This window comes from Babylonia areolata, chromosome 31, assembly GCF_041734735.1.
Source record: "Babylonia areolata isolate BAREFJ2019XMU chromosome 31, ASM4173473v1, whole genome shotgun sequence".
Lineage (NCBI taxonomy): Eukaryota > Metazoa > Mollusca > Gastropoda > Neogastropoda > Buccinidae > Babylonia > Babylonia areolata.
In genome coordinates this window covers 26,824,443-26,839,650 of record NC_134906.1, presented here as the reverse complement: position 1 = coordinate 26,839,650, position 15,208 = coordinate 26,824,443, and the positions used below count along the sequence as shown (strand labels likewise).

At 38.5% G+C, this 15,208-nt stretch overlaps 1 protein-coding gene across 1 annotated transcript; it reads right to left on the bottom strand.

The window, feature by feature from the left end:
* Window positions 1-8,796: 8,796 nt before the first annotated feature.
* Window positions 8,797-13,801, bottom strand: LOC143276010 (transmembrane protein 141-like). Its single transcript, XM_076580385.1, has 4 exons — window positions 13,645-13,801; window positions 11,615-11,681; window positions 10,658-10,849; window positions 8,797-9,709 (listed from the first exon to the last, which is right to left on the bottom strand). The coding sequence occupies exons 1-4, from the start codon at window positions 13,693-13,695 to the stop codon at window positions 9,633-9,635; spliced, it is 387 nt and encodes a 128-aa protein (XP_076436500.1). The 5' UTR covers window positions 13,696-13,801; the 3' UTR covers window positions 8,797-9,632.
* Between the last annotated feature and the right edge of the window lie 1,407 nt (window positions 13,802-15,208).

The following is a 15,208-nucleotide window of genomic DNA, read 5'->3' as shown; positions in this document are numbered from 1 at the left end:
TAATGGAAATAGAAAAAAAAAAAAGATTCTTAATTGACATTTCATTCTTTTATTTAAAGCAAGACAGAAAAAAAAAAAACCAACAACAACTGGATAGAAGAATGAGATGTGTAAAAAAAATTAAAAAAAAAGAAAAAAAAGTGTTCAATGATATCAGTGATACAATGATATCAGTGATACAATGATATCAGTGATACATGATTCAAAGTCAGTAAACTGAAATAAAACTGAAATAAACTGTTAAAAAGAATGGCGAGTACAACAGGCGAGCGGTTAAAGCGTTGGACTTTCAATCTGAGGGTCCTGGGCTCGAATCTTGGTATCGGCGCCTGGTGGGTAAAGGGTGGAGATTTTTTTCCGATCTCCCAGGTCAGCATATGTGCAGACCTGCTAGTGCCTGAACCCCCTTCATGTGTATACACAAGCAGAAGATCAAATACTCATGTTAAAGATCGTGAAATCCATGTCAGCACTCGGTGGGTTATGGAAACAAGAACACATATTATTATTATTATTGTTATTGTTGTTTTTAGTAGTAGTTGTTCTAATAGTAGGAGCAGTTGCTGTCTTTATTGTTACTATTGTTATTGTAGTTCTCGTAGTATTGATCTTGTTTTGAGATCACTTTTGATTCAGTCTCTTCTCGAGCATGATAAAGGCATTGAAATCCTCTTTCTGTGCTGTACAGTTTGACAACATGAGTAGATACAGTCTTTTTTTTTTAAATCATTGAAATTCCCCATCCAAACTGTTATGGGGAAGGGGGTGGAGGAGGGAGGGTGAAGGGGGGGGGGGGGCGAGTGCATTAACTGAGTGTTCTACAAAACGTACATCAGTAGCAGGAAGAGGTATATTTCCTACGTTCAAATCTGATGATTGCAGCTGATTTTTCTTATTATTCATTAAGTGTGAAGATATTTGCATATTTTCTTTCTATCTTTTGCTTTGCTCAGCTGAATGGACGATCTTTTGATTTTGTATTAAAAAAATTAAAAAATATAAAAAATCCACATTCATGGATGCTGATTTTCATGTTTATGCTTATTTTCAGTTACAAATTTTATGAAAATTACACGTTTAGGTGTTGGTGAAAACACAAGACTATCAATAATACATCATTCATGTTCATGGGGAAAATGAAAAAAATATGGAGTTTTGAAATTCAAAACTTTTCAGAATTTCTAATATCCAGCCTTTCAGAAGGAAGCAGGATATAAATGTTTGAAAACTGAAAAGGAATAAATGAAATGCAGTAATTGTTGAATACTTTTGATTTTTGTTTTACAGTTCAAAGTAACTGGCTGACTTTCAGGTTTAAATTTTTTTTTTTTTTTTTTTTTTTTTTTGTCATAGGAAAGGGAAAAGAAAAATTTCAGGTTGAGCCATGGCAGCTGAGTGGTAATCAGGCTTGTGATGTTTACTTATTTCCACCCCTTACATAGTGAAATTGCATCACAACATGTACGTCATGGCGTGCTTGCGTCATAATAGCTGTCGTAAGAGTGGCCCTGGTAACATGTAAACAACTTATCCCTTGAGGAAGGAACGTGATCGTTCCGAAAATTTGGAATGTTTGACAGATTGATGTGCTTGTTTTTCTTTTTCTCTTTAAATATATATATATATATGTGTGTGTGTGTGTGTGTTATGAATTTTTTTAGGGGGTTGGGGTAGGCATTGCTTTTTCTTTTCTTTCTTTCTTTCTTGATGGCGCATGTATGCATTTGTTAATTTTTTAGTCTGGCATTAAGAACTCAGAAATGTTGGGTTTTTTTTTTTTTTGTGTGTGTGTGTATGAAATCTAGATGTGCCTTTCAAAATGGAAAAAAAGGAAGGAGAAGAGAAATATTCTGTTTATCTGTTGTTGCATGTTGTATATGTCTGATTTTTTTTTTTTTTTAATTAAAATTTTTTTAATTATTATACAACTGTTTTCAGTTCAAAAGCTCATCTGAAAGTTATCAATGGAGAGGAAAACAAAATCATGCGATCTTTCATTTGCTCTTTGTGCTTTATTAAAGGAAAAGAAATAAAAAATCTTTTTATAGCAACGCCATCTTCCCCTCCCTACCCCCCCCCCCTACCCCCCATCCTCCCTCGACCCCACCCCCCCAGCTCCCCCTCCCCCATCCCACCTCATCTCACTGGTTTGCTCAAAAAGGAGTTATTTCATGAAGACATGGATGGGTAGAAGGTACACACAGAGTCAAAGATGATATAGATTAAGAAAAAAAAAAAAAAGTAATGTCGTTTTGTGACTTTTTTTTTTTTTTTTTTCAAATTTTGAGATAATGTTTGAGCATTACGTTTTGGTGTGTGTGTGTGTGTGTGTGTTTGTGTGCACTCGCTTATGAGTGTGTGCATATGTATATATGTTTGTGTGTGTATGTGTACATATCTGTGTGTGTGTGTGTGTGTATGCCTTTAGACTCATGTTGCAAGTTTCAATTATTGTCGCTTTTGCTTCTTTTTTGATTTGCCGTAGCTGTACTCATACCACACGTTTCCGTTTTCATGAATATCAATATTAGCACACACGCATTGCCACTAAAACTACTAGTACAACCAGAAAAAAAAAAAAAAAAAAAAAAAAAAAGTATGACAGCTACTTACACTACTTCTTCCAGCACTCTTTTTTTTTTTTTTTCTGCGACTACTACTACTACTACTACCAGCAGTAGTACAACAAGTACTACGACCACCCCAACAACAACTTTGACCAGTTGTACTGCTAGTATTACTGTATTTAAAGTTTTAACTGAAAACAAGTGCTACAAGTAAAAATAATCTTGAAATTAACTGAAAACAACTGCTACAAGTAAAAATAATCTTTCCTCGCAGTTACTTCTATTTGAAATTTTTTCTTGATTTCTTGCTTGTTTGCATATGCAATATTTATTCTGCTGAAGATGATGTCCGTCCGTTTCTTTGTCAGCGATTGAAAATGACAGCATACTATTCCTTGATAATTGTCGGTAGTAAATTATTTTTTTTTCTGCAGAAGATTATATCCGTCCATTTCTGTGTTGGCGACTGAAAATGACCGCATACTTGATGATGTGACTTCCTTGATATTTGTTGATAGTGAATTATTGTTTGTTGTGTAATATACTTGTATGATATAATTTTTATGCATTACTTTTTTTTTAGATTTAGTATATTTTTGGTGTAGATGAATCCTATCCAGTTAATAGCTGATGTAAAGATTCAAATATACATAATCTGATCAAATGTTATTTAAAAAGTAGATGATGTATATTCCATCCAGTTGAGTACTGATCTGAGACGCTTTTATAAAAAAAAAGCCAGTGTGTCTGCACAAACTTGAATCCCATTTGTACTGGAATATGAGTGATTAGAGACAAGCGCTTCAACTCGTTAGAATGCTGGAGGAGGTATGCTTGCAGCCACAAACAGCTGTATTTCTTTCCTCCCCCCCCATGTTCACTGCATCAGACTGGAATAGAAAACAGGAATCATCCGACTTTGAGCTTTCTCCTTGCAGAAGTGAATGGGGGGGTTGGGAGGGGGGGGGGGGGGGGGGGGGGGGGGGGCTGGGAGGTGGTGGTGGTGGTAAAGCTGAGGCAGAAGGGGGTCTATCCGCCTCCTCGTTTCCTGCCAGACCACAGTGGGCAGGGATCCACTGGACAGCGATGTGTGTGTGTAGCCAGTTGCTGATCCATTCACCTGCATATTTTCTAAAGTCTTATTAAAAAAAATTTTTTTTTCTTTTCTGGACTTGACGATAATCTGGGCATTCTTATTAATGCTGTGTTCTTTTTTACTGGACCTAGGAGTAGGACATGTTAGTTGCCAGCTGGTTTTATATGCCTGTTTTTTGGGGTTTTTAAAAAAAAATTATTTATCTATTTCAATTTTTTGCACAGGTACGGTGGCTGAATGGTTAGAGCACTGAATTATGACCCTGAGTTTCCTGAGTTCTACCCCAGGTTTTGGTGCACTTGGTGGTGGGTTATTATAACTGGAGATTTTTCCGATCTCCCAGGTCAACGAATGTGTAGACCTGCTGGTGCCTGAACCCCCATTTTGTCAGCCTATGAGTAGGACTTTTACATCCATGATGACGGGCGCAATAGCCGAGTGGTTAACTCACTCAGTACGGCCAGTCCTCTCTTCTCGTCTACACAGACCCCTCGGATGTTCAGTGGGTGTCTCAATGACCCAACCTTTAGCTTCCGTCGTCAGAATTGTATTCTTTGTCAACATTCACCTCTTCAGTATAAGAGCCTTCCGCTTGCAATATTTTGATGGTGGTAATTGGGGTGAAACGCTGTTAACATCGTCTCTTTCGCCGTTCGTATGGAGAGAGTTAAAGCATTGGAGTTTTAGTTTTTATGGTTAATGGGCGATCTGTCAAATGTTCTTGTCAGAATATGATTTTGTGATATTGTTTTCTTTATGTTGCATGACTGACTGTGTGTTTGAGAGAAGCTATATGACTTTGGTTGTTGTTTTTTTTTTATATACAAGTCATGTTCATTGTTAAAAAAAGGATTCCCAATGTGTTTTTTTTGTTTTTTGTTTTGTTTTTTCATTATTACCATGTTTCTTTGGTAGTTGTTTGCGAGAGAATCATTGAAGCATTTAGTTTGGTAATGTTGTACCATGGCAAAAATTTAAAAAGCTTCTTTGTGTCATTCCATCCCAGTTTTACGTGCTTTACGATCTATCATTTTTATAGATCGTTTGATGGGTCTGCTTTTGACCATCATCCCATCCCAGTTTTACATGCTTTATGATCTATTATTTTTTCTTAGATTGTTGGTCTGTTTTTGACCTTCAAGCAAACATGTTGTGCCTTTCCTTTATCTCTCTTTGTGATGCGTTCATACTGCTGAGAACCCCATTGTTTGTGACGTTTGTTTCATGTCAGAAAAAATTATGTATCAGAAGAGAGAATTTTCAAAATGGTGGTGTTGATGAGCATGTGTTTTAGCAGGAAATTTTGGTGTTGATGAGCATGTGTTTTAGCAGGAAATTTTGGTGTTGATGAGCATGTGTTTTAGCAGGAAATTTTGGTGTTATGAACATGTGTTTTAGCAGGAAATTTTGGTGTTATGAACATGTGTTTTAGCAGGAAATTTTGGTGTTATGAACATGTGTTTTAGCAGGAAATTTTGAGTGTCAGTCCTACTAGACAGCTGCAGTTCTGAAACAGATTTGGTGTGATTGCTGACATTTGATTATTTATTGAGCCTTTCGAGATGGTTGTTTGTGCTAAAGTTATTGTGTTTACGGAAATTTATTAAATCACAATGTAATAGAAAAACCAAAAAACATCCAGACACGAATAACTATGAAACTCGGTTACTCACACACATCAGTCAGTGATGTATTAAAAATGATAAAATAGGTATAACAGAAGATGTGGGAAAAAAGATGGAAGTCATAGGATTAAAGATATACTTTTAATGATTGTTTCAGCGTTATGCTGAACTAAGTTGCTTTCATCTTTTTGGTGTCAACTGGTGGTTTTAATTTGGCATTTCACACAATCACACACACACACATACTCTTATGCAGATAATATTTGTATATCATACATGAATAAAATATGAGCAGCAAGACAAGAACAGTTATCTATTTCAAATGACTGTGTGTACATTTCTGTGTGAAGGCTGATCTTAATTTTGAATTTGAGAAAAGACTGTTAAGAAGGATGTGCATTGTGAGTGTACCTTCAGTGGAATCTATTCCAAAATACCTTATCTCTGGTAACGTAATGGTGGAAGGTTTAGGAATGAAGGAAGAAGGTTGCTCATCATTTTCCCTCTGACTGGGAATTGTGATTTTTCTCTCAAGCAAGCTTTTAGTACTTACACTTTCATCTTCATCACTTACATGCCATTCATTCCATTGTTGATGTTCCTTCAAATCAACAAATTGTTAAAAAAATGAATTTATGCATTTAATGGATCTATAAATCAAACAATAATTCTCTGAATCAGTGCATTTCATGGGATGTGTGTGATTTAAATGACAGTTGTCAATTGTGAGAAATGAAATCTGGATCATGTACACATCCACAACATTAGCAGATGGCTGCGATGTGTAGCTCTAAAAGATTCATGCATAGACTACATGCATGTACACACACACACACATATATATATATATATATACAGAACAAATACACACAAACATACATGCATGCACACGTGTACACACACATACACGACTGAAAGTCTCCTCGCGTTTTCATTGTATTTGATTAATGGAAAATGTCACGTTTTGATTATTTGTGAAGGACATGATGAAAGCATATCCGGCATAGTGAAGATTCCTTGTGGGTGATTACGTGGGCGATTATTCCTTGTGGAACATACTGCTGCTTCTGACGCGTGCATGCTCACCTTAAGCATGCGTTCCAGAGTGTGTACGTGTTTCTGTGTTTTGCAACCAATCATTGTTTTATTGATGCTGTGATCTGCACTTTTTATGCATTATATATATATATATACATTATTTTTTAAGCACACATAATTTTTTACATTTGTGGATTTTTTTTTTTTTTTTTTTTTTAATGAATTTTGACGACATTTTTAATTTCGATGAAAATAAAGAAGAAATAAATTTGCCCATATTCTTTACTTTTTGTTGTTTTTATTTCTGTGTGTACTGTGGACATTTCCAATGTCTGAGGTCTGCTTGTGTCAATGCTGTGGAACAAGACTGGAAGAGAAGACAGGTGGGTAAGAAATGATACGAGTTTATATTTTTTAACTACAACTTCACCATTGATACGAATATTGTCAGAAGACTAGAAATGATATGAGTTTATATTTTTTAACTTCAACAACTTCACCATTGATACGATTATTGTCAGAAGACTAGAAATGATACGAGTTTATATTTTTTAACTTCAACAACTTCACCATTGATATGAATATTGTCAGAAGACTAGAAATGATACGAGTTTATATTTTTTAACTACAACTTCACCATTCATACGAATATTGTCAGAAGACTTGCAGATCATTTTGTTGACACAGATGCAGTAAACGCTGACTTGCTTGTCACAGCATTATAATTTTTTGTTGTCAGCCTATGCGTAGGACTTTTCCATTCATGACGACGTGTGCAATAGCCGAGTGGTTAAAGCATTGGACTTTCAATCTGACGGTCCTGGGTTTGAATCTCGGTAACAGTGCCTGGTGGGTAGGGTAAAGGGTGAAGATTTTTCCAATCTGTCAGGTCAACATATGTGCAGACCTGCTTGTGCCTGAACCCCCTTCGTGTGTATACGCAAGCAGATGATCAAACATGCACATTAAAGATCCTGTAATCCATGTCAGCGTTCGGTGGGTCATAGAAACAAGAACATACCTAGCATGCACACCCCTGAAAACTGAGTATGGCTGCCTACATGATTGGGTACAAAATAGTCATACATGTAAAAGCCCACTCGTATGCATACAAATTAACATGGGAGTTGCAGCCCACAAACAAAGAAGAAGAAGAACATCCATGATGCACAGCCCTTCAGTCTGTTGCAGTGAACTCGGATTTCTTTATCATATTAGGATTATGACTTTCACGCTCATGATGTAACAAACCTTGGGACATTCTTCTTCTTCTGGTTCACTCATATTTGCACCCTTGATGTGGAGTCTCTGAGTTGAGCCATGAAGTGACGGGTGCAATAGCCGAATGGTCAAAGCGTTGGACTGTCAATCTGAGGGGTCCCGGGGTTCGAATCACGGTGACGGCGCCTGGTGGGTATAGGGTGGAGATTTTTCCGATCTCCCAGGTCAACATATGTGCAGACCTGCTAGTGCCTGAACCCCTTCGTGTGTGTATGTAAGCAGAAGATCAAATACGCACGTTAAAGATCCTGTAATCCATGTCAGCGTTCGGTGGGTTATGGAAACAAGAACATACCCAGCATGCACACTCCTGAAAACGGAGTATGGCTGCCTACATGGCGGGGTAAAAACGGTCATACACGTAAAAGCCCACTCATGTGCATACAAGTGAACGCAGAAGACTTCGATCCCACAAGGACTGAACTGAGTGATGGAAGATATTTAGGCGGCTGACTCATTGACAACAAACAATTCATACAAACTTCTGTAGTCTTCCACACAAGAAGAAATTTTCAAATATGTTTTTTTCCTTTATTCTGCAACAGGTAAATGAGGAAATAATAGCTTTCATCTAGCCTTCGAACAAATACAACATGAAATAAATGCAATTCAATCACAGTTTATGAATTTTACAGAGGAAACATGTCATGCCAGCCATTTAACGTACAAATACACACACACACACATACCTTTTAACTTAGTAGGGCGCGCATACACACACACACACACCTCCGTTAACTATGTAGGTCACACACACAATGTACACCAGTGCACGGTAATGCGTGTGTGTGTGTGTGTGTGTGTGTGTTGAGCTCATGTACGTTTATATGTATTTGACTGTGCTTTCATATATGTGAAACTGCATGTTTGGTGCATTTCTGTTATGCATGTGGTGGGTGTATGTGTGAATGTGTGTCTTCATATTTACATCTATTCGCTTATTTATCACCATTGTTTCTATTTTATTTATTTATTTATGTTTTATTATTATCATTTATTAGTATTACTAATATTATTACTACTACCTTTTTCTATATTATAATTATTATTATTTATTTATTATTTATGCAAGCTTATCTATTATTTATTCCCCCGGTTTTTTTGGTTTTTTTTGTTTTTTTTCTCAGGCCTGACTAAGCGCATTGGGTTACGCTGCTGGTCAGCATCTCTTGGCAGATGTGGTGTAGCGTATATGGTTTTGTCCGAACGCAGTGACGCCTCCTTGAGCTACTGAAACTGAAACTGAAACTAACACAAGTCTGGCTCTTACCCTTCCCTGTTTCCAACCTATTCCTTCTCTCTGTCCCTCTCTCCTCTCTCTCTATGAATCATTCTCCGTCCACCTCCACCTCCTTTCCCTTTCCCTTCCCCCAGTACCCCTGATCTTCACGCACCCTCTTCTTCTGGAGTGATGGCTAAGAGGTAACGCGTCCGCCCAGGAAGCGAGAGAATCTGAGCGTGCTGGCTCGAATCACGGCTCAGCCGCCGATATTTTCTCCCCCTCCAATAGACCTGGAGTGATGGTCATTCGGATGAGACGATAAACCGAGGTCCCGTGTGCAGCATGCACTTAGCGCACATAAAAGAACCCACGGCAACAAAAGGGTTGTTCCTGGCAAAATTCTATAGAAAAATCCACTTCGATAGGAAAAACAAATAAAACTGCACGCAGGAAAAAATACCAAAAAAATGGGTGGCGCTGTAGTGTAGTGACGCGCTCTCCCAGGGGAGAGCAGCCCGAATTTCACACAGAAAAATCTGTTGTGATAAAAAGAAATACAAATACAAAAACATCGACTTGTCCATGAATCTGCTACACAACTGAGGTTTAAAAAAAAAAGAAGAAAGAAATGCGCTATTTCATTTCTTCTCTCAATGATACAAAGATGTCACATTAGGAGGCATGCTGCTTCTCTCTCTCTCTCTCACTCTCTCTCTCTCTCACTCCTTTCTTTTTATTTCTCAACCACTCAAACTGGAGTTTGAACAATGTATGTTTGCCAGCTCTTTTCTCTTCCCTCAATGTTATGAAGACGACACTTTTGTGGACGTTGTGTTGCTCGCTGTGGTATCGTCTGCCGCTGCTGAAAGCTGAAGACGCTCTGCAACAATGATCACAATGCCGCCTTTACTTGGTTGGGGGATTAAAAGTCAAATGAATGAGAAATTTTAATGTATGTTTGTCGTATCATATATCATGGTGGTAAATGCATACGTCTGTACACGCAAGATGTGAAAGACACTTTCTGTAATCAGTTTTAGCATTTCTAAACCCACAACTTACCCGCTTACGAGCAAGTGGTTAGCACTGAACTTTCAATTAAAAAATATAATAAAAACAAACAAAAAAGGACTTATTCAGCTACAACAACAAAGAAACATGGAATTCTTACACCAAGGAACAGTTATCCTGCCGTTGTTTTTTTTTTTTTGTTTTTGTTTTTTTTTTTTTGTTTTGTTTGTTGTTGCTGTTGTTGAACTTCTTTCCAGACCTCTTTTATCTCTTAAAACAGATCTATAAACAATGGTGTATGCATGGACATCTCCTTGAAACTGAAACTTAAAATTTACAAAACCTCTCCAATAAAATATTATACCCCCCCCCCCCTGCCCACCCCCACTCCCCCCCCAAAAAAAGTCATTCTGGCATATCTTCTTCTTCTTCTGCGTTCACTCGTATGCACACGAGTGGACTTTTACGTGTATGACCGTTTTTACCCCGCCATGTAGGCAGCCATACTCCGTTTTCGGGGGTGTGCAAGCTAGGGTATGTTATTGTTTTCCATAACCCACCGAACGCTGACATGGATTACAGGATCTTTAACGTGCGTATTTGATCTTCTGCTTGCATATACACACGAAGGGGGTTCAGGCACTAGCAGGTCTGAACATATCTTGACCTGGGAGATCGTAAAAAATCTCCACCCTTTACCCACCAGGCGCCGTCACCGTGATTCGAACCCGGGACCCTCAGATTTGACAGTCCAATGCTTTAACCACTCGGCTATTGCGCCCGTCATGGCATATCATTTGTCCACCATGAACCATACCTTGCAGTGGGGTGACGTCAGAATGCTTCTCCTCCATTGCCAGCCACATGTCCTGACAGACGCGGGTGTTGTGTCGTGTCATGGCGTAGGCACTGATGGTGCCAAAGGCGATGGGTGGAAGGAGGAAGTACTTACGTCCGTAGGGGAGACTCGTCCTTAACAGCTCTTGGGCCAGGTAGACGGACGCTCCTCCTGATTGTTACGAATCACGTTGGTGTAGCAATCATACAGTTCGAAACAAACCAACAAAAGTTTTAATAGTTTCAAACGATTCTGTCTAAAGTGCCCTCTCACTAGACCACTTGTTTTTTTCTTTCTTTGTTGTTTTTTTTCTGTATTTAAATCATTTATTTTGTTTTATTCTTCATTTTCCAGTTTCCTTTCTTCATAAATAGTTCTATTCACATCACCACCACCACCCTTGTCAGTCAATTCAATAAACGAGTCTAAAATTAAACAGTACTTAAACAAAACATGTTTTTTTCTGTATCATGAAAAACAAGAAACGAAAACATGTAAAATAGAATTAAAATTCGACGGGCGCAATAGCCGAGTGGTTAAAGCGTTGGACTTTCAATCTGAGGGTCCCGGGTTCGAATCACGGTGACGGCGCCTGGTGGGTTAAGGGTGGAGATTTTTACGATCTCCCAGGTCAACACATGTGCAGACCTGCTAGTGCCTGAACCCCCTTCATGTGTATATGCAAGCAGAAGATCAAATACGCACGTTAAAGATCCTGTAATCCAAGTCAGCGTTGGTGGGTTATGGAAACAGGAACATACCCAGCATGCACACCCCCGAAAGTGGAGTATGGCTGCCTACATGGCGGGGTAAAAACGGTCATACACGTAAAATCCCACTCGTGTGCATACGAGTGAATGTGGGAGTTGCAGCCCACGAACGCAGAAGAAGAAGAAATAAAATTCATGTCAGAAATTTAGAGGAAAATTCTGTCACCTGCCAAGAAGGTGAAACATCCGGTCATGAAGGCTTTGGACTGGCAAGCTGCGTATTGCTTCATGTGCTGAACAACACAATGCAACACACACAGAATCATACAAATTATAATGTTGTAAGCTGCGTATTGCTTCATGTGCTGAACAGCACAACACAACACACACAGAATCATACAAATTATAATGTTGTAAGCTGCGTATTGCTTCATGTGCTGTACAACACAACACAACACACACAAAATCACACAAATTACAATCAACATTACGATCAACAATATATGAATGATGGATTAGTGGTCAAATGGTCAGGCTTAGAGCACTGAATTCTCATTTTACTGTTGATGCCCAGTTTTGCTGCACATACTGGTAGGTCATGGGGTGGAGATTATTCCAATCTCTAAGGTCAACAGAAGTGCAGATCTGCTAGTACCTGAAACCCCCTTTGTGTGTACACACACACACACACACACACACAGACACACACACACATATATATATATATATATATATATATATATATATATATATATATATATATATATATATATATATATGTGCAAAAGCTGGAATTCGCAAGTTAAAGTTCCTGTAATCCATGCCAGCATTTGATGGGTCATGGAAACAAGAACACACCCTGCACACACACACCTGAAAACAGAGTATGGCTGCCAACATGGTGGGGGATTCTTACACATACACATATGTGTACATAAAGCCCACTTGCATGGAGATGCAGCCCACAAACACAGAAGAAGAATACGGATGATTGACGTAATTTAGACATTTCCCCAAACACTATTAAGGATTAATTAATTCAGATGTGCATCTGACTGGCATCTGCAGTGTATGGTTAACAAAAACAAAAAGGTGCACAAGATATAAATTTTATGATTTATCACCAAAAAATAAAAATAATAAAACTAAAGGTATTTCTTTGGCCTCCATTACACAGCTCCAGGTCCAATACAAGTTGTTATTTGTGTCAAAGTTTGAAAAGAAGTAACTAAAACAAAGTTTGCATATGTATAATTGTAATCTTGAGAAAATGTCCATCATCAGATCATGATCACTGAATCGTAATAAAATCAGCTCCACACACAAAAAAAAAACTTGCACATTTGAAAAAAAAAAAGAAAAGAAAGAAAAGCAGCATAGCACACACACACACACATTCACAAACTCAAGACAGCCAGTCAGCTTGACAATATCCATATTATGATATGAGCATGTGTACATCACACACACACACACACACACACACACAGAGTCATTCAAGACCAGGACTGAGGCCTGGCTGCGAGCCTCAGCCTCAGTATAGCTACAGGACAGGGTGTTTTTTTGTGGGTTTTTTTGTTGTTGTTGTTGTTTTGTTTGTTTTTGTTTTTTGTTGTTGTTGTTGTTTTTTTTTGTTTTTTTTTTTTTGGATTGATGCTGTGTGGGGCCCAGGTTCCCCTGGCTGAACTAGGGGGCTTAACGGTCGCACAAAGACATCAGCCATCTAGAGCGCATCCCCCTATTGTGGATTGTTGCCCTGTATAGGTTTTGCCACAGGATTATAGACAAGACAACACACAGACACACACACACACACGCACGCACATACTCAAATACAGCCTTGCTTATTGGCAAAAAATCTGAAAATAACCCTACAACATGAAGCTAATGCAAGAAACAGGCGTATGTGACCACTCTCTATTGACAACAGCGAAAATGCATACAGTAATTACAGGAGTGCGGATGATGCGCAGGTAGGTGCCTCCTTATTCCGTTATGCAACCATTTGAATCATGCGTAGATTAAGTCTTGGTACAGGTACAGGTACAGAATTTGGGACTTTTAAAAAAAATTTTTTAGCCTTTTTGGCTTTTCAACGCCCCTTCTTAATATAGAAATAGTTTAGGGTTGCGTACATGCGTATGAATTTATTTAAATGTTCATTCATCAAAATCGAATGGTTTTATTAATGATTTAGACTTAGAGTCATCGTCAAGAAGATTCTTGAAATGGTCTTATATATTTTTGAAAACTTACAGGGAACTTCTCCTTGTATTCCTCAGTAACTCGTTCCAGACGTGTCGTCATGGTTAACTTTAATGCGTACACGAGACTCTTGGACGTAGGTGGAACTGATCAGTGTGTCATATCACATCTGCCGGCCTGAAATATTTTCCGAAGGACTCTGTTGTGAAAGAGAAACAAGTATGAGAGTGACCTCCCTTCCAGGTAAGGGAGGTTCGAGTTTTAGTTTCAAGGTGTCAGACCGCGCCTACACTGCATCTGCTGTTAAAAAACTATAAAATATTTTTTAAGACAGCTGATGCATTACCTTCGCGTAAGCTAGGTAAAATAATACAACACTATAAACAACAACAACAACATAAACACACACACACACACACAAACAAAACAACAACCCCCCCCCCCTCCACACCCTCCCGAACGTAAATGCATGAAGGGAGGTTAATTTCGCTTCGTATGAAAAACACATGTCGTGTGTTCACTCCCTTGTTCTCAGCCACACACACGTATCAAGTTCAGTATGTCACAGTGATGTGTTGCACAGCCCAACACACACACTCACGCACGCACTCGCGCATGTACACCACACATACAACTCACTCACGCACGGACACCACACACACACACACACACTACACACTCGCGCGTATTATTATTGAAACTAATATGGCCACACAAATGCAGATAACTGATATTCATATGACCATTAAGGGAAAGAAAAGAAGTAAAAAACTCCTTCAACTGTTGTCAACTGATTATTTGTTGCATTTCAAAAATAAGATAACAGTAACAGTAATGTATCTTGTTGTATGAACTGAAAAATCTGATTATTTGTTGCATGACAAAAATGATTAAAGATAACAGTAACAGTAATGTATCTTATTGTATGGACTGAAAAATCTGATTTCAAAAATAAGATAACAGTAACAGTAATGTATCTTGTTGTATGGACTGAAAAATCTGATTATTTGTTGCATGACAAAAATGATTAAAGATAACAGTAACAGTAATGTATCTTGTTGTATGGACTGAAAAATCCTACCTCCCCCTTCTGTACTTTTTCAGCTGTCACATTGTGTCTTCACAGCCTTTTAGGCTTCATATGACAATGAATTTCTTTTTCAGTTTCATGGAGGCGTTAAAGCATCAAAAGTGGTTGGATTAATCCACATTTGATACACCACATCTGCTTCAAAGAAAGTTAGGGAGGAGCAGAAGCCTGACCAAAGACAATGGAAAATACTTTAATTTCTCCAATAAGAGAAACTGACCTGCAGTGTAAGACAAACAAACAAACAAACTATATAAAATAAAAATAAAAAAAACCCACAAGAATCACAGTCACACATGTCCTCTGCATAGTCCCAAACATGCTGGTCTAGCCTTGAGATCATGAAATGTGTTTGAGTCCCGAGTCACCCACATCACTTCACAGGAGAGACAGAGAGGGGGGCAGAGTGAGAGACGGGGGTAGAGGGAGAGAGAGGGGAGAGAGAGGGGAGTGAGAGGGGGTGTGGGTGTGGGGGGCTTGGGGGGTGGGGGTGGGGGTGGGGGGCGGGAGATAAGGGGGTAAACA